We start from the raw sequence: 21126 nt of genomic DNA, 5'->3' as shown, positions 1-21126 counted from the left end.
ACTGAAATGGTCGAAAAACGCAATTGTAAGCTAAAACGCTTATATTCTAGTAAGATTCAAGCATTTACCTTCATTTTGCAATAAATTGGAAGTCTCTAGCACAATATTTCGATTTATGGTGAATTTATGAAATAAATAACATTTTCTTTACGTCCGCGCGGTAACTCTTCCGAAAAAATCATATGTGCGATTGTGGTAATGTTTGCACCATTTTAAATTAGCCGTTACATAAAGTTTTATATATGAAAATGTGCGCAATTTCATGTATAATACAACAATAAATAGTTGAAGGTTGTAGCTTTTCTCATTTTTGAAATATTTGCATATAAATCACGATAAATAGAAAAAAAACCACGTTCGGTCAAATTTGACTCTACTGAAATGGTCGAAAAACGCAATTGTAAGATAAAACTCTTACAGTCTAGTAATATTCAGTCATGTATCTTCATCGTGAAACAAATTCGAAGTCTCTAGCACAATATTTAAATTTATGGTGAATTTAAAAAAAAAAACTTTCCTTCCCTCCGCGCGCGGATTCTCCGCCACAAATCTCTGAAATGCGTAAGTCCCATTCTCGGAATATTTGCTCCATTTCATATTATGCATTTCATAGAGTTTTATAAATGAAAATGTGCGCAATTTCATGTAGAATAAAACTAAAAATATTTGAAAGTTGTAGCTTTTCTTATTTTCGAAATAATAGCATATAAAAAAATATATATAAAAAAAATTTGACATTCGGTCAACTTTAACTCGTCAGATATGGTCGAAAACTGCATTTGTAAGCTAATATTCTTACAGTATAGTAATATTCAATCATTTGTCTTCATTTTGAAAGAAATTGGAAGTCTCTAGGACAATATTTAGATTTATGGTGAATTTTTGAAAAAATTATTTGTTTACGTCCGCGCGTTACGAATTCATGCATTATTTTGTGATAATATTTTCTCTGTGTTGCTTTTATCGTTTTACAATGTGTTATATACCAAAATGATCACAATTTAGTGTACATTACAACGAAAAAAATGTAACTTGTTATCTTTAACCGTTTTGCGCACAGCGCGATTTAAATACAATTATATATGAAATTTCGTTTTTGCGCTATCATATATCGCATTATTTATATATGATAATGATAATTTTTTTCATTTCTGATGGTTGCATACTAAACTTCAGGCAATGACAAAAAAGGAGCCAAAAATGAACTCTTAATCTTGAAAACTAAGCGCGCTGTGATTTTTTGAAAAAAATATTTTTTCCGCTTCCGCGCTCACTCTGAAACGTCTCCGGCACACGGGAGACTTTTTTTTTTTTACCTCTTCGGCGTTTAAGGGTTAAGGTGGCCTCATTACTTTGGGCGTTTGGAGTTTGGAGGACAAACAGCAGCATATCAACGTCTTAAAGTTAAAGGCAGCCTTTCAGGGTCTGCAGGAATTTTGGGAGAAAGTAGAGGGTCATTCTGTTGATCTCATGTTGGACAACACCACGGTGGTCCCTTATGTGAACAAGCAGGGGAGCCTGGTTTCACATCAACCTCACACCTTGACAGTTGAGGTTCACCAGTGGGCAGTCAGCAATTTGGTGGAGCTCTCAGCCAGGTATATCCCAGGCAGAAGGAATGTGGTCGCGGACCAGCTCAGTCGTCGGGATCAGAACCTAGGCACAGAATGGTCTCTCCATCAGGCTGTGGCAGACAGGCTCTTCCAGGTTTGGGGGAGACCCATGAGGGACCTCTTTGCGACCCGGTTCAACAGAAAACTGGAGATATTCTGTTCGGTGGATCTGGTTCCTCTAGCATTAGCGGGTTCCTCTAGCATTAGCGGAGGTTGATGAGTTCGCAGAGTCTCAGGATGACTTTGGTAGCCTCTCTGTGGCCGCAGGCAGAATGGTTTCCAGATCTACTGTCATTGTTGTCAAGAGGTGCCAAGGGAGATTCCTCCCTGGCAGCATCTTCTTTGTCAACCACACGTAGAAAGATTCCAATAGTCAGTAGAATCCCTGTCTCTTTACAGTTGGAGGCTATCAAGTATCTCCTCTGAGCTAGAAGCTTTTCTCAGAGGACAGCAGGTCATATGTCCAGCAGTCTCAGAAAGTCTACCTCTGCTGTTTACCAAGGCAAATGGGCAATTTACTGCGATTGGTGTCGTAAACGGGGTTTTTTCCACTTGGAACCTCTATTCAGCGCATAGCAGACTTTTTGGTCTTCCTCAGGGATGAGAAGGTTTGTCTGTTTCTGCCATTAGAGACTGCAGGGCGGCCCCAAGTTTAGCGTTATGTCTTAGAGGTATTGACATCTCCTAATCCTGGGAACTCTCCTTGCTAGTTAAGGGGTCTGAGCAGTCGTGTTCTCCTAGAAAGCTCAAGCCCTCTTATCCTGAGTTCATTTATGCTGTATCACGTTATAATGTTTATCATTTCAACACAATACCTTGCCACAAGACCAGCTAAAAGAGATTTCTTTGACATTAGTCTGGTCACCATGGAGCTCTGGATAGGCCAAGGAAGGGTAATCCTTGAGAACAAGACAGTGACTACGCTATAAAAAAATAAATACCATGTACAGCTTTCCATTCACAAAGCTAATTTAGTGGGTTCCATGGCATTGCTTTTCCCTTTCACAAAATTAAACTAACAGGATCATGGCACTGCTTTTAATTAACAGTTAAACTGATAGAATCCATGGCACCTCTTTTGCACCTCTTTTCATTCACAAAACTAAATTAATAGAATCCATGGCGCTGCTTTTCATTCACAGAACTAAATTAATAGAGTCCATAGCCCTGCTTTTCTTTCACAAAGCTAAATTAATAGAATCCATGGCACTGCTTTTCACTCACAAAACTAAGGGATGAACCCACATCACACTAGTAATTTGTGGATAAAAGAAGAATTCAATTAAGTAACTGAAATACACTGAAAGTGTGATAATTTTGTGTCCATGACCAATCAAAATTGATATCGCGACCCAATTTTGTGTCATGACCCATAGTTTGAGAACCACTGATCTAGCTGATCATTCTTTTTTTAGAATAAATTTAGTTTTGCAATCAGTACACTTCAGAGTGAGCCTTCAGGCTATATTAGGCAATGAGTTCTATGTTATAAACATAAAATAAGCTTTAAAACATTTTAATATTTTATAAATTCTGAATAAACCTTTGTTTTGTAAGCAGCAGGTTTCTCTCTTAACTCTGATTTATTACTGATTCCACGTTGCTCTGCAGCCACAAGCAAATACTAACAAGATTTGGTAAGAAAGAGAGTAAGATAATAACTAGGTTGTAATTCAGAACTTGTTCTAGCTGCCCATATCTATGGAAATTTAACATTTTAAGCCACATGTTTGTATCCATGAATCTAAATTTTATTTACTGTAATTGTTTTCAGGTTTACACTTTTTATGATATTATTTTATTACTGTGCCTATAGGAACTTCTATTATTTTATTACTGTGCCTATAGGAACTTCTTGGAGAAGATGGCGTGTTACTTTTCCCAAGTCATGCAACTCCAGCACCTTACCATGGACAGCCACTGTTTAGGGCCTTCAATTTTGTGTACACAGCAGTCATTAATGTGTTGTACTTCCCTTCAACTCAGTGCCCCCTAGGGCTTGGTTCTGATGGTGTGCCTTTGGGAATTCAGGTATTGTATATTTTCTGTTATTTCATCTTTGAGATTTGATACATAACAAGCCTAAAACTATGGAGTATTTTGTTTGCCATAAAATGGCCCAATAAGTCATAGATTTTCTTTAAAAAAATTAGTTGTAATTTATTAAAAAAAGAATGTTATCAGGTTATAGCTTTGATTACATTTCAAAGTGATGATTAGAGTCCAATCAGTTCTTTATCTTGCTTGATGGCTAAGTTGTAAGTCTACTGACATTAGTACCCACCCAAAAAAATCAAATCCTGGTAAGTCTACTGACAGTAGTACCCACACAAAAAGTTCAAATCCTGGCCTGAATGGTAGATTCATATTGTACTTGCTCAAAAGATTTGTTCCTAAAAGAGAATTGGAAAGAGAGCAGGGGAAGTTAAAAAAATTAAACAGCTCAGTGGAAAGAGACCTGTGGGAATGGAAGAAAAGAACAAAACAGACAGTGATGCTGCTGAGGTATGAACAGATGGGTGTACCCTAAGGGTGTGAAAGTGCTGATGAATGCTTAAGAAGTAATGTGTTGTACTAATTAAATAGTATTTTGTTCTTCTTTATACAAATTTGCTTACTAATGTTCAGTACCAACATTTCAGGTTGTTTCTAATCATTATCATGATCACCTGAGTCTAGCAGTTGCAGCTGAATTGGAGAAAGCATTTGGAGGATGGGTATGTCCATCTAAAGTGTTGTAGGTACTGTTGGACTTCAGCGGATGGGAATATAGACTGATCATATACGTAGTAACAACATCTTTTGTAGTTTATAATAATAAGTCAATATAGATATGCAACAATTGTAAAGATTTACAAACACATTGCACAAGGGTCATAGTATTTTGTATCTCAACTAGTCATTATTTTTCCTATTAGTGGATATTATGCAGAATGAAAATAAGTATTTTACTTTGAGATTTGTGCTTCAGTTTCATTTTATTGACAGCTTCAGTTTTCTGCAAGTTTTTTGTTAATAAAGGCATGAATGAAGCATTTTTTGTAGACCAAATTTCCTTGCAAATGGTGTCCTAAGATCACAAAATACATTGTTTACTGTGATGTTCACGATTGTGCTAAGCTCTTATGTGAATGTATGAAAATGTATTTTCATAGTAAACTTAGTTCATTGTAAACAATGTAAGTTATCGCAGTTTAACTGCAGGTGTGTAAAACGGAAAACGGTTTAAGGGCATATTGTAATTTTCATGTGATGAATTTTACTAATCTTAGTAGTTGAGATGTATTTTATGTTTTATAGTACTATATAGAAAAGCAGTAGGTTCTTACATGTTGAACAGGGGCTTAGAATACTGGTTTAATTTATTCATTCAGAAATGGAAAAAATATTATCTGAATTTATTTCCCAATATTGTTTATAAAGTATTTGTTATAATTCTCTTGTTACAGGTACATTTCTCACTGAAAATTTTTGCCATTTTCTTCTCCTTTCATTTGCATTTTTTTTCTTTGTAAGGGCCTTTCTGGTGGTGCACTTTTTAGTGTTTGTTTTTAAATTTACCTTTTTTATTTAGGAGTTGTTTGAAAAGATAATATAATTTCTTTACCTTAGGGTGATAACTTTCTTATTGGTTAAAGGAAATGGGGATATGTATTTTCCTTAAAATGGAGATTTTATATTTCCTCAAGTCAGTACACGACTTAGCTAGTAAGGGTTTTGCTGAAACACCTAGATTTTTAAGAGTAGGAGTTGCCGAGAGTGACAGATAGGAATTAGACTCTCTAAGATTCACGTAGAAAACAGAAAATGCACCAGAAACTGTTTTTAAAACCATTAGTGTGTCACATTGTCCATACTACAGATTTGATTTTAATGGTAAATGTGAGGTAGTATTTATTCTTAAAGCTACTGATGCTTTTTAACTGGATCCACATGCTCCATGATTTTCTTTAAATAAATAAATGAGAAAATGTAGCATATTGCTGCTCAAAGTCAGTTCCATACCTTTGAGTGGTGTTAGGGACACTTAGATTATGTGCATACTAGGCCTCAGAGTAACATAGTCAAGTGATTAGACCATTTTGCTCCATGTTGGGCTCCCAGGAGATTCTGATGCATGCCAATTCACAGGTTGTTAGACAGGTTGGGTTGAGGTGCCATTGAACAATGGACCTGGCAAATGTGAGCCAATCCATTTAACACTAAGCTGTTCTACCCATATACTTTTATTAATATTTTTTACCAAATATGCCTCCACATAATAAAAATAACATTGAGTCTGGTATGATTCTTTATGATTCCTGTTAAGGAGGGCACTTCATTCAGAATATCAAAAGGTGGTGTAATCAGTAAGAAAAATTGTATTTAAATATTTTTTTATGGAATTCCACATATGCTTAATAATGAATTAAATACATTTTAAAGAATCATACAGATCTTAGTCTCTGAATGTCTAAAGTTTGATAAAGATATACGTATATACTATAGTTGGTTCACTTTAGGTAGATTTCTTGGGCGAGCCGTATGCCTATGAGACGTTTGTTTGGCAGCCGCTGATTGGTTGGTAACAGGAGGTAGGCAGCTCGCTCAGTGTCTCATATTTTTGTCTGTATCTTAGAAAATTTTGGTCATACCATAGGATTTGGTATTAATTGTACAACTAATTATTTTTACTTGAAATCAGTAAGATAAAAACAAAGGAATTACAGCTTGTAAAAGAAGAGCGAAGCATTTAATTATTTATCATCATTCATGCAATCAAGATAAAATAAAACTTGTTTTCATACAATAAATTTACCCTGAATATGCTGGTGCTTTCTCAGCTTGAAAGGATAACAATCTTACTTAGTTCTTTGTTGTTCATCATTCACTGAGATCATTATTGTATAACACTCAAATAAGTTTCTGATATCTCTTTATTTTTTGAAAATATATCCATGTAAGAAAATTAGAAACAATACATATGCTGAACCAACCTGATTAAGGCTTCTTTTGAGTTCAAGAGTGCGAAGTCTGTCCATAGATTTCAAGTTCTTACCAGAAATGAATTTCCTGCGACCCGCCTAGATGCGAGTAACGATACCAGATGCATCCGTTTGATTATTTATTTATTTTATTATTATCAGATATGTCCCAGTGTACTCTCATGTACAATATTGGAGTGAAAATGTTCAACAGTCATAATGGGAGTTCTTTGTTGTTTATCATTCACTGAGATCATTATTACATATCACTCTAATAAATTTCTGATATCTCTTTTAATTTTTGAAAATATATCCATATAAGAAAATAAGAAACAATACATATGCTGAACCAACCTGATTAAGGCTTCGTTTGAGTTCAAGAGTACGAAGTCTGTCCATAGATTTCAAGTTCTTCCCTGGACTGAATTTTCTGTGACCCGCCTAGATATGAGTAACGATACCAGATACATCCATTTGATTATTTATTTATTTTATTATTATCAGATATATCCCAATGTACTCTATGTTCCAATGTACTCTCATATACAATATTAAAGTGAAAATGTTCAAGTCATTATGGGAATTCTGTGGGTTTATATGCAGAAAATGTAACGACATAATACAGTAAATATTGTTGAAACTGCAAACTTCGCATATCACTAATTGTCAACTGTTAGCTGAGAGGGCCAACGCTGCGGTATCAAGCAGATCACTGCCTCGCAACACTACTATCAAACTTGAATAAAGTACGGATGCAATATAATAAAATATATTCTTCATTTTCTCTTCACATATCACACACATCTAAAATCTGAAAACACCAGCTTATTCAGGGTGAATTTATTGTAAAACACAAGTGTTATTTTATCTTGATTACTTGAATGATGCAAAATCCTTTTGAGTAAAACCAGGTTTAAAGAATGAAATGCTTCTCTCTTCACTTTTACTTGTAATTCCTTTGTTTTTAATCTTATTGATTTATGAAAAAATTATTTAGTTGTACAATTAATACTGAATCCCATGATATGACCAAAACTTTCTTGTCTTGAGCAAAACATGAGATAAATGAAGAAAAAAAAAACATATTGCTAGTGTTCTAAGCTGCTGACAAAAATGTGAGCCACTGAGCAAGATACCTACCTCCAGCACTAGCCAATCAGTGGCTGCCAAACAAACGTCTCATAGGTATAGGGCTCATCCAAGAATCTACATAAAGTGAACCAGCTATAGTTTCCCACAAACAGATGTCCCCTGTAATATTTGTAATTTGTGTTTATATGAACCATGCACTTATGTTTGAATATTTTCTTATGTGGATGTGCTCTCTGATTTTGTAGGAAATGTGATAGATGGTGTTGTGAGGAATAATTCTTTTAGAATCCAAAATTATTTTTTAATTAAATGACTTCTTATATTGTAATTAAATTATAATTGATTATCCAAACACTTCAAAGACTTGACCTTCAATCCTTAGTGAAGTTAATGCTACACCCATGCCATTGGCCTCAAGTAACAAGTCCATAACTGATTCTGCCTAGTGTGGGCAGTAATCAGCCTCTATAACTCTGACCTCTTGAAATCCAGTGACTTTAAAAAATCCAAAGGAATTAATATTAAAGGCTGAATATGATAGTCGTATTTAATAAAGTAGTAATTTGGTTGTCATGCATTAAGTTTCAAAGCTTAAGGAAATTAAAGAATGAAAATAAGAATGTTATAAAAGTAAAAAATAGTTGTCCAACCTGTGTGCAGAGGAATCCAGCCTAAAACATATATTTACTGAACAAGTATCATTTAGATTGGCCATAACTTCCACAAAGGTTATGTTATGGTTTGAACACACATATACATTATCTAATTAAATCATGCATGCATTGATATTCATCCAGATGTTAATTTTTGTTGCTCTTAAGAAAGTGAGAGAGATATTTCCACATTTTATTTCTTCTATTCATGTTAGTTATGATTTTGACAACAGCATCTATCAGTTCGGACTTTTGGAGGCAGTGTAGTTTATTTTAAGGTAATCTATGGTTAGGTATGTGTGAAACAACATAGGTTCCTAGTGATAGATATCAAGATGAGAAGTAGAAAACCCAAGAAGTGGTTAAGGAGGTCAAGAACAAAATTAAGGGATTTTAAAGAACAGTGTGATCACTATGAGAAGTATGCAAGAGGAAGGCATCAATTAGGAATAAATTTAAGAGAGGAGGGAGTTTATAGAGGATTTGAAAATCTGGAATATGAAAATTACAGAAGCAGCAGCTAGGCGAACAAGTGGGTATGGATTGTCAAAAGAGGATGAAAAGTTGTAATGCAATAGAGAATTTCAGGATTCAGTTACGTAAAAGTCTGCAACTTTCATTATAAGCATCTTACCCAGGAAATAAATGAAGGGATTTAGGGGAGATGGGAAGGGTGGGTAGGCTGGTGATGGAGGTGCAATTTGTATAAGATAAGAGTGCTATAAATAAAATGAAGACTGGAATAGCTCTATGCCCTTCTGAGGTGTAAACTGAAATGTTGGAGATACTTGGTGTAGAGTGGGGAAAAATGGACATTGGTATACTGTTGAAGACAATCTTGTAGGAGGAAGTAATGCTAAATGATTTAGAGCAAAGAATGATGGTAAATATGTTTAAACAGAAAGAGGGTATTAAGGAGAGTAATAATTATAGAAGAATCAAGCCAACAGAACATTTGTTGTAGGATGTAGAAGGAATAATTGATGAAATTTCATGAGCAGTTGTTAGATTAGTGAACAGCAGTATGGTTTCATGAGAGGGAGAAGTACATTTGATGCTGCTTTTATATAAGACAGTTCATGAAAAGAGGCTTAAAGATAATTAATTACCTATAAGTTCTACTGTGTACTTTTATACCTAGAGAAGGCATTTGTTAAAATAACAAGGGAGGTGGTGTCTTGGTGTTTAAGAAAGAAGAAAGTGCAAGAAAAGTTGGTTGAAATGATGTACAGAGGAACAAGGACAACAGTAGTGGCATCATGTGGCAAAACAGAAATGTTGGAATTTGAGTCAGCATGCATCAGCAGAGATTATTTATGGATGTTTTGAATGAGGGGATTAGTAATGGAAATGATTTGGTGATTATGACAGAGACTGAGAACAATTGCTAAGAAGAGTAAGAGAGTGGCAGGAATCTCTTGAATGGGTAAAAGTGATGTACAGTGTTCAACAAGCAGGGAGGGGCTAGGTTATTTATGCGTAATAGAAGAGTCCTTGATTTAAATCTGTTAGAGAATTTCAAGTACGTACTTAGAACTACTTTGAGCCAGGAGAGAGTATGTGAAGAAATGGAGGGAGGTGGCAGGGGTAGTGTTGTGATAAAAGAATGTCATGTCAAATAAACTATAAATAATGATTTATTGTAGTCAGACTGTTGATGATGTATGGTTATAAAACATGGAGGATGATGAATTGGAATTTGGGGAACTCACTGCATGAGTGGCTAGGAAATGAAGAAATTAGAAGAGCAGGAGTGGTAATAATTTCTGATGTGATAGTCGAGTATGAGATGGTTTGGGTACGTGGTGAGGAGGAAGGAGTGAAGAGGGCTCGGGTGGAACATGTAAGGAGTAGAAGTTTGAGTGGGAGGCAAAGGATTAGACGGTGTGAGGCAGTGTGGTAGGATTTGGGGAAGAAGGGTTGGAGAAGACTCATCAAGACAACCGATCCCTTAGCTTAGAGATGGCATTGGGGACGGATTTCCTTAGTCCTCAGGTTCCTTTAAAAGAATTCACATGATTTTTGAGTATTAAAGACATGATTTTAATAAGACCAGCATGTAAGACATTATTTTAATATCTAATTTATGTAGTTTTATGTGATATGGCGCTATTGGTTAGCGGGTGTAATATTTAAGGAAGAGATAAAAGTTTTGTTTTAAATTTTAATCGGTTGAAAATTTATCACTGTTTTGAGAGAGAGAGAGAGAGATTATTGCTTAATATCTTGTTAATTGATAGTAATATCTTTTAAGTACTTAACAACAATGTTGGCCTAGTACTTTATTAAAATATTAAAGCTTTATCAGTCATTTGTATACCAAAGGGAATAATCTTGTCCCCTTCATGATGAATAAATGAGCTATTAATTTCACTCTTTTGCAATAATACTGTAATTTAATTGTGTTCTAGAGGAACATACAAAAAAAACAATTTGTTTTAGTTCTGCCTGAGAGGAAGTAAGGGACCAATCTTTAACATGTTTGACAGGCCATATGTTAAATTCAGAATATAGAAACAATAGGTTTTTAGCATAATAAAATACCATGGTATTCATGACTAGAATTTTTATTTTGCGAATGCTATGCAATTTCTTGTAACTACTGTGATAGTACATTTACTTCTCTACACATTTCATTGCATAAGCTTTAACATTCCTTACAATTTCTCATAATTATTTTTTGGTTTAAGATAAGGTATGTGTGTTAATATTTAGAGTGCCATAAGCCATTGGTTTTGCTGTTTACAGACTTGAACCACCTTGGTTTGTGTAAAGGAAGTTTTTAGTAGCAAATTTCTTTGTATCAATTATATTTGGTTGATAACTAAATTTGATAACTACTTTCAAAGTTATTAAATTTTGTTATTTCTACTAAGATTTTCAAAACTATATTTAACATTGATATATGTGCTTTAGAACATTTTTTCTGTTTTATTTTTGTTTTATAAGTGTTTTAACGTTTTACACACAATTATAAACTAGTTATATATCACACCATTTATTTGAAATACATAATGTTTTCCAATTAATGCTTTAGATTTTTATATGAATTTCAGAATACGTAAATAAAAAATGTCGGCATATTTAATTTTTTTGCAGTACCATAGCTTTTATCATAAAACATTTTTCTTCGACCCTAAAATTATTAGTAGCCTTATTCTCTGCAGTTACTCTTTGGTGCACCAACTTGATAGGTCTTGAAAGACGCAAGACCTCATTATGTAGGCTATGCCTTGACCAAATTCCAGCATCCCATAAGGGGTCATCTCTGTCATAGTAACTTCATATATAGTGTGAAATTCACCTTAAGAGGGAGCTGTGTCAGTTATAAATATTTATATATTATTATAATAGTTTAACCCTCAAGAACTGGGCTAAAAGCTGCATATGCAGCACCCCAGGCTGTGGAAACTCAGAGGTCAGCCAATTCAAGAAAAACCCATCAATGGAAAGAGGAAGATATGCAAATGAACATGGTGTAAGAAAAGAATTCTAAAAAATTCTCCCTACCCTCCACTAGAAGTTGAAGATTACTATTTACAACCTCTTTTGGGGCCTCTTTTACAAGACAATCATAAATTTTATCAAGTTATACGTACATGTTTTTTCTAATAAATAATTTTATTTTATTAAAAGCATATAATTACAGCTCACGCAGTATCAAAACAGATAAGAACTAAAATCAGTAACAAATTCTGAGTATATTTGTAGTAAAAACATAAATTTACTGATATTGAAGATGCAGTAACTATTTTGGATTATACATATATGTTTTTTTGCAATATTTCTTTGCAAAATTACAGTTATAACTGACTGACATACTATCATAAAAGAGAAGAACTAAAAGCAATAGCAACCCGTGGGTATATTTACAAGCAAAATTCAATACGTAGTGCGTAATATTGATGCTCACCATGAGTGAATCTATCCACTACCCAAAACCTGTTGTTGCTACTCATGTGAGGGGATTTGTCCATTAAGAATTAAGCCATTGGGTCTCTCTTCTTGACTCGTATGACTCATCTGAACGATTTGTTGTTGAATGAGAGTGAAAATTGTAGCAAAACAAAGTGAAAGTTGGATAGCTTGGTAGGAAAAGGCTGATGGAATCGGTTAAACATTTAAGGGTAGAAACCGATGGAGCTGGGTGCTGAATGGATGCTGCAAAGAATCTTTAGTGGTGTCTGCATTGAGCTGTGCAAGACACCCCCCTCATTATGGGACCACCTTGATGTGGTGAGGGGGCTCTCGAACCTCAGGAATTTCTTCCCAGGTTTGAACCCAAGAGTCCCATATGACATTGTGTATATTTTCGAATTAACTTCTGTGGACTTTTCCATTTTTGCTAAAATTTTTTAAAGCAAATAAATGAGGAAACATATCATGGCTTAACATGGAGTTACATAAATCCAAACTAAATAGTGAGAACTGTGGTAGATCCATCATCTACCCGACGATGTTCGGACCTGTTTTTCAGGCAGATCTATTCTGTGGAGCTGGACCACGGATTCCAGGGTGGCCTGGTTCTAGGAATAGAACTCTTGCTATTTTATCCAGTTGGCCCATAATGTGATTAGGATCGGGATAATTGTATTATCGTAATACTCTTAGTCCTAGCAAGCGGGTTTGCTTACACTTGGGCCATACTAATCATGTTATGCCATCTCCTTTTGGGGTAGGGTAGGGATTCGGACATTTGGTAGTCCTTTCTCACTTGTGCCATTGGCGGAAGATTTAACTTCGCAAAGGACCAATGATATCTTTTCAAGAATTTTTTTTTTTCTCATCTCATATTTTGGAATACTGAAATAAATGATTTGAGTACCCCTGGGCCCCATGATGGAAAAACTCTGGCACAGTGGATGACTATTGGCACGTCACTCCCGAATTTCCTTGGTACCACCTCGAGTAGTGAAAGTACTATAAATGATACAAAGGAACACCCTGTTCCAAGTAAAGCAGCAGAGTCAGAAAACCAATAGGGTGCATAAATAAAAAGAAACAAACAAAAATAAATTGGTAAACTCCAATATCGTAACAATGGAACCATATATGATGAACAATAATTCTGAATTAGAGACAAATAATCCTCTCAACAATACAGCAAAATATAAAAATCATAATAGACAAGCAACATATATAAAACAAGGATCAAAAGGGACACAAAAATTACCAACTTAATCCCACATTTGTACATTTTGATGACCTCTTTGGACCAGATAACTGGTCAAGATTTCTAGTCCTCAAAGCTGCTGACAAAATCTCAGCAGCAATACTAGAAAACAAATTATTTAACATATATCAACACAAGACATGGAATGTAGACACATCAAGGACAGTGAATGGCTTATCCAAGTAACCAATAAAAAGCAGTCCACTGCCTTTACAAGTATAACAGAAATAAATAATATAAAAGTAACAATTACAAGCCACGAAACATTGAATTATGTACAGGGTACAGTCATCCTACCCAATAACGAGCAAGAGCTTCCTTCAAAACAACTACTGCTAGACTCCTTAAAATTGAGATAGTATAACAATATTCACGATCTAGAAATATACTCTATTTCAAGTAGGAAAGACAAAAATAAAAATATCAACATTGCCAAAATAAAATTTACAGGCCAAGACCTATCATTTAAAATAAAAATTCTTGGACAAAATAGAGAAGTTCGTCCTTTAGTTCCAAAACCACACTACAATGTACACAGTGCTCGAGGTATGGAGACACATACAAAAAATGCTGTAATAAGGCAATATGTGCAGTGCGCATCAGATAACCATACCACTAATTGGAACTGCAATCAGCCAAGATGCATTAATTGTGGACTAGCCCATCACGCAAAATCTAAAGAATGCTCATTTTACCAATACAACACAGAACTTCAGTTGTTAATAAATAGAACAGGAATGTCAGTTATGGAAGCCAGACTTGAGCTAAAAGTAAGAGGAGTTAATAATCCATCCAAACCCCCACCTTTTCAAATGTGACTAAAAATCAAGACATCAAGCATGCACAATAACAAACAAGATAAAATAAACATAGAAACTAAATTTCATATTAATAATACTGAAACCCAAGATAAAAGTGATATTATACCAACAAATACCACCACTAACATAGATGATTCAGTTATCTATGGAAAATAACTTCCAATGGAGGAGGAGTTAAATAATAATAATAATCAAACTGGCAAAAAGAAAAGAATACTGGAACAAACTCCACTTAAGGGAAAAAAGTAAATATTGAAAACTACAATCCATCCAAAGAAACTCCAATTACACCAGGAGAACATTTTATAAAAGAGATTATACTAACCTCATCACAAGTGGAAATACACAATTACCCTCAATCTCAATCAAACAGCCAACATCTGGACAGTAAAGAAACAATTAATCACACTTTACAATTCCCATCAAATAATACTAATGAAAATCATACCATTAAACCAAACCAAAATGTAACTATCACCCCCAACCATCCACAAGACCCAAATATTCCATTAACAACAACAAAACAAATAACCCCTCTAACCGGCAGTCCTTATCACTACAGAAAAGGACTAATAGAATTACGAAACCAGAAATTTCTAAAGCTAGATCAAATACTTCAGAACCAGTAATTAACATCACCAAACATGCTTCGTCTTGTGGGTGTAATGAGTGCTTCGTAGGTACATATAACCAACTAACCACCAAGACAGAGGACAGTACAAAATTGTATAGACAATTTTATTAAATTATGGAAATGTCCTTTAACACACCAACATGAGAACAAATTATGTTCTGAATCCTTGAAATAACAACCGCTGAATCTAATAACCAACATACAAATACAACGATAAAAAACCACAAATAAATTCAAATGCATATAAACTACAAGGTAAAGTAAAATCCACAATCAATTTACAGAACTTAATACCAATTCCTCCCAATAATAGAATATGAAATAATTTAATGGAATATAAATGGCCTCTTAACGCGACTACGTCTGGGTGAATTACAAAGAATCATACGAGACCACAACCCAATGTGCATATGTCTACAACATATAGGAAGTAACCCTACAAATATCCATCACTATAAAATTGCCTGTTATTCACCAACTGACAGTGGAAAATTAGGCACAGCTATATACGTTCATAATAGCATAACATATGAACCTTTCAACATACCATCTATGCCATATCAAATAATAGCTATTAATCTGTATATGCCTGACAAAAGTAAAATCACTATTTGTAATTTATGTAACCAACCAAATTTCAATGCAAATTTTAGTGATTTTTCTGAACTTATTAGCAAAAAGTATACACGAACCCCTACTTATAGTAGGAGATTTTAATGCACATAATCCATTATGGGATACTAATAACCCCCACTGACATATCCGGAACCAACACAGAAAAAACTATAATGAAACATAACCTGTGTTGCCTCAATGAAGGTGAAGTTCCAACATATTTTTCAAATACACACCTAACCTTTTCCTCAATTGACATTTCATTATGTTCAAATGATGTAGCCGAGAAATTTGAATGGAATGTCTTAGACAATTCATACACAAGTGACCATTTCCCAATCATTCTGAACTACTTAAGTAATATCAAAATATTGCCACCTAAAAGATATAATATCCAAAAAGCTAATTGGGATAAATATTTCCTATACACTCAAAACATACCACCATTCCCACATAATGAAGATCACAATACTACATGTGAATCCTTCTCAAACTTCATAATAAATGCTGCAGATAAAAGCATTCCAAAAACCAAATCACATTCCACAAAATCCCCTGTCCCATTGTGGAATCCAACCTTAACAACCTTGAGTAAAATAAACATATATGTATTGGGTCGCAACCTTAACAGACTCAAACTCGCCTTAAATCACTCAACAAAATACCCTATACGTAATACAAACATATTAAACAAAATATTTATAACAAACATAACAATCACCCACATTAAACCACCATAAAACAAATATACAGCCAAATTTAGAAAAACAGTAATAGCTGAAAAAATCGCATCATGAAAAGAATGTCTCAAACATATCTTCAAACACATCCACAAGGGATATCTGGCAAAGGATAAGGAAAATCAATGGAAAACAAAACCTCCAAGAAGTGCAATACATCTAAATGGAAAAATATACCATGATACTTATGAAATATCAAATATAATTGGAAAGCATTTTGAAAACATCAGTTCTTACTCTAGCCTAGATATACATTTTCAAAATATCAGAAAACAAAAAGAAAATATAATACTCAATTTTGAAACTATTGAAGACCTGGAATATAATTATATTTTCAACATGGATGAACTAGATAATGCCTTCAACTCTTCATCCCTCCGCACCAGGATATGATAAATTATCATTTGAAATGATAGAAAAATTAGCTCCCATAGCTAAATCATATTTATTAAAATTTTATAATAGTATTTGGCTAAAATGTGCCTTTCCTGATAAATGGAAACATGCCATAATAATTCCAATAAATAAACCAAGAAAGAATGCAAGTAATCCATCCAATTATAGACCGATATCCCTAACAAGCCGCCTATGCAAAATCTTAGAAAAAATGGTTAATGCACAATTAACGTATGTAATAACCAAAGAATCCATTTTAACACCAACACAATCAGGTTCAATAGTTGGCAGATCAACCCTAGATCCCTTAACACATTTAGAAGATCATATCAAAAAAGGCTTTGAACAAAAAAATTAACAGTAGCTATATTTTTTTTATATAGAAAAAGCATACGATATAACATGGAAACAACATCATACAAAAACCCCACTCCAAGGGACTAAGAGGCCACTTACCAATATTTATTAAGAACTTTTTAACAAACAGAACTTTTCAAGTAAGAGTAGAAAATTCATAATCAGTAACCTGTAAACTGGAAGAGGGAATCCCTCAAGGTAGTGTCTTGAGCTTTACAGTGTTTGCTGTAGCAATCAATGACATTACTATAAATTTACCAAGTGGTGTAAAAAAACCGTTTATATGTTTATGACTTTGTTATTTACTATACAAGTAGTAATTTGAGACATGCTCAGAAAGTTCTCAATACTGCCATTTCAAATATATGTAGTTGGACAAATTCAGTTGGATTTAAATTTTCAACTGATAAAACAAAAGCAATCATCTTCTACAAAGACAAAAGATGGCTGAAGAACCAAACAATCAAACTTCACCTTTATGGCACTGAAAAGGGATTTTGACGTAGGAAAAATCTATTTCTGGGCGAGGAAGCCGTGTTGCCCAGTGAAATATGTCTCCTATAGCACTATTTCTAGTAAAATATTGCTATAATACCAGAGAACTGCTAAATTGGACATGTCAGAAACCTCTGACTCGCTCACCTATATAAAAGGTGTCGGTATAAAACTGGGGCGAGTGTTAAACACTACCACAGCAACCCCTCCAATTAGCCTTTTCCTCATCAAAAGACCCTAAATACAGGGAGCCGACCCATAGGTCACACCCAGCTACCCCGTTGAAGGCGTCTGTGACGTCATACTTAACGATAGCCTCATCGTGTTTGCACGCTCGTTTTAAGCTATCTGTTCTTTTTTCATTGTTTCGTATTATTTATCGTTATGGATCGTCAATCTGCCTCTTCACCCTAGTTAAGTACTGGTTCAGCTTTTTTCAATATTTAGGGAGTGATTTTGCCTTTCGTTTTGCCTTTATTTAGGGTTTTGTTAGGCGCCACTTTACCGTAGCGGGCGACGGCGAGTCGCCATTACGGCGTACCCTTGTTTTGTTCCAGTTTCGAGTGGGCTTCCTTCCTGCTCGTGACATGTGATTTTTCAGTACATATTTTATTTATGTCTTGGGTGGCGGTTTTTTTTTGTCGATCCTGTTTTCGTTTGTGTTTTTGTTATTTTCATTATTTTCATGTTTTTCACGGGGGTCTGCATTCGAGCACGTTTCTTTGTTACGTGCTTCGCCGTATATCCACCCTTATCCCTTTTATTTTTAAGTTTGGTATATTTCATTCAGATATTTTTCCCTTTTTTCTTTTCGTCTGCTTGCCGTTTCTTATCGTTTTTCAGTAGGCAAGTAGAATTTCCCCTTTTTGCGGCCATCGTTACCGAGTGGCCTTCATAGTGGTTTTATATTTTACGAGATTTTATTTTCATTTCCCCCAAGCATGGATACGGAGCCTAGAAGAGTGGAACTGTTCAAATACTAGGGTAACAGGATTTAAAAGCCCTTCACAATGTTTACGACTGATGACGGGAACCCCTTACCTTTTACATCAAAGGTGGCAGAACTTACCCTTCAGGCAGTGACTCGGGAGGAGCCCATGCCCCAGCTTAGGGAGACAGATCCCACATCATTGCTACTCCCAGGTAGGGAGGATTTGTGGGAGGATTTGCCGGCTATATTCTCGGTAAGCAAGCTGAAGCCAGACTGTGCAATCACCTTGTTTAGTGAGCGCCTCCCTAAGCTGTCAGACGCACTGATCCAAGCCAAATTTGATGCTAGGACACATCTCGCAAGGTCTCTTAACTCCCTAGTGATGACAGAGACAGTGGCTCTGGAGTACGCTCAGGAGCCGCTGTTTAAGGTCATTGCGAAGTCTTTACTTTTGGGCATGCAATGTGACTTGTACGACTTTGCGGTTGCTAGGAGAAATTGCAGGAAGCATGTTCTATCTGAGGCTACGATCAGACACGAACCCAACAAGCTTCTGGCTTCCTCAATCTGGGGTGCAGATCTCTTCCTAGCTTCGGCAGTAAACGAGGTTCAGAACGAGGCATCACGTCTTAATCAAAGCATCAGGTTGCGTTGGGGCATTCCTTTCAAAAGGAAATTAGAGTCTTCTTCCTCCAGATTTAGGGCTAGGAAGAGACAAAGGAGGTTCCAACCTTTCCAAGTTCCGCAACAGCATCCTGTGCTACAAGCTGTACCAATTCAGCAAGTATCCCAGCCTTCGACTTCTAAGGCTCAGCCTCAGCAACAGCATCAATTTGTCTTCCTTTCGCCGTCAACTAACCAACAGGTTCCCCCCACAGTATTCAGTGTCGCCCGCTTTTAACCCGGTCTATGAGAGTCGGGCGCCCATTTCACCCCTTTACCAGGGTTGCTAGGGAATTTTGCACAAAAATCAAATCTAGGAGTGATATTTGATCAACATTTAAATTGGAAAGAGCACATCAAATACATTAAAGCCAAGGGCATCAAAGCCCTTGCGATATTGAAAAAGTTATCACATGCTAATTGGGGAGGAAAGCGAGACATTTTATTAAAGATATATAAGGCAACAGTCTTATCCATAATAGATTACTACTGTCCAATATATTCATCCGCCTCAGAATCTGCATTAAAAACTCTCGATGCAGTGCACCATGAGGCGTGTGATTGTGCACAGGAGCATTCCGATCGTCCCCAACAAGTTCGCTTCTGGTAGAGGCAGGTGTGTTGCCCTTGAAACATCACTGTAATTTGATAGCAATACAAAGAGGTCTTTCACTGCAAGCGAGATCGTCTCCTGCAGCTGAATGCTTTCAAAATTGTAATCCAGTAGCAGAAGTTAATAGTACTAGCTCTTTCTCAAAAAGAGCTAAATACATAATGAACTTGCATAACGTAGATCCAATTTTTCACCCACCAATGGAATTGCCACCACTGTGGATTTTAAAACTAATTAAGATATGTACAGAGGTACCTCGAGATACGAAAGGCTCAGCTTACGAAAAACTCGAGATACGAAAGCCAATACGAAAAATTTAACGGCTCTACATACGAAAAGTTTTCAAGATACGAAAGGTTTCTGAAAGTCCGAGATTCACCCGGATAACAATTTTGAAACTCGTGCCGCGCGCCGCCATCTTAGTACTAGTAGACTCGCCACCATCCTCCTGCTCTCCCATTGGTTCCTGATGCTAGTCGCGGCCATGAGATCCTTCTTTCCTATTGGCCAGCGTCCCTCCCATCATGCATCTACTATGTACATGTGGTGGCGTGCCTCGGCCACTCGGTACCAGCATTGTTATAGTACGCACGCGGTATTCGTTTTCGGGATCATCAATGTGTATTTAAAAAATAAATTTCTCATATCTTTTCACAGAAAATGGAAAAAGAAGAGCACCTCTTGAGTGATGACATATATGATATGATTGACCAAGATCTCTCTCGTGGGATAAGTGACCAAGATCTCTCACATGGGATAAGTGATCAAGGTCTCTCTCATGGGATAACTGGAAACTTTGCAAGGTTGGTAGAATCTGCACTCCCTGCTGAAAAGAGGGTGTTGACCAATCATTTACAACATGCATACCAGTATAATCAAGGCACTTCAGTTTATGTTGAAGGTCAGCAGCCGAACATTCAGTACCCAAATCAGTTGCAGAGAGAGCATTTGGTTGAACAGGGTTTTGATGGACACCAGGGCCAACAGAGTCATGAGGTGCAAAAAAAGAACCAAGTGATAAAAAACAGAAAGTTGAAATTCTGTAAAAAAAAAAAAAAAAAAAGAAAAAACCTACGTAAAGTAAAAAAAAAAAGTAAAAAATAAAAAAAATAAAAAAAAAAAACGGTAGAAATTAAAGCCGCTTTTCATAAAGTGCAATCATTTGAAGAAGACACCCTCGAAAAGGCTCACACAGGAACATTGTGAAAAGTAGGCAGAAGCAATCTTCTTTGGATAGTTACGTATGTATATTTTTTAAAGTGTACGTACGTACATACGTATCTGCCGTTTGTCCTCCTCCTCCTCTGCCACCACTTTTGGAGATAGCCTCACTTGAAAGGTAAGCTTCCACATTTTACGTACAGTA

At 35.6% G+C, this 21126-nt stretch overlaps 1 protein-coding gene across 7 annotated transcripts in view; it reads left to right on the top strand.

Moving 5' to 3' along the window:
- LOC135222004 (fatty-acid amide hydrolase 2-like) overlaps positions 1 to 11403 on the top strand; it is a 351694-nt gene extending 340291 nt beyond the window's left edge. For all 7 annotated transcript variants that reach the window (XM_064260114.1, XM_064260117.1, XM_064260115.1 and 4 more), the window contains 2 exons: positions 3462 to 3644; positions 4256 to 11403. In XM_064260114.1, coding sequence (XP_064116184.1) covers positions 3462 to 3644; positions 4256 to 4354 — 282 coding nt within the window. In that variant the 3' untranslated portion in view covers positions 4355 to 11403. The remainder of the gene's footprint in view (positions 1 to 3461; positions 3645 to 4255) is intronic.
- Positions 11404 to 21126: the final 9723 nt, after the last annotated feature.

The sequence above is a fragment of the Macrobrachium nipponense genome, chromosome 3 (assembly GCF_015104395.2).
Source record: "Macrobrachium nipponense isolate FS-2020 chromosome 3, ASM1510439v2, whole genome shotgun sequence".
NCBI classification, from domain to species: domain Eukaryota; kingdom Metazoa; phylum Arthropoda; class Malacostraca; order Decapoda; family Palaemonidae; genus Macrobrachium; species Macrobrachium nipponense.
The sequence above is the reverse complement of the archived record's forward strand: the minus strand, read 5'-3'. Positions and strand labels throughout refer to the sequence as shown.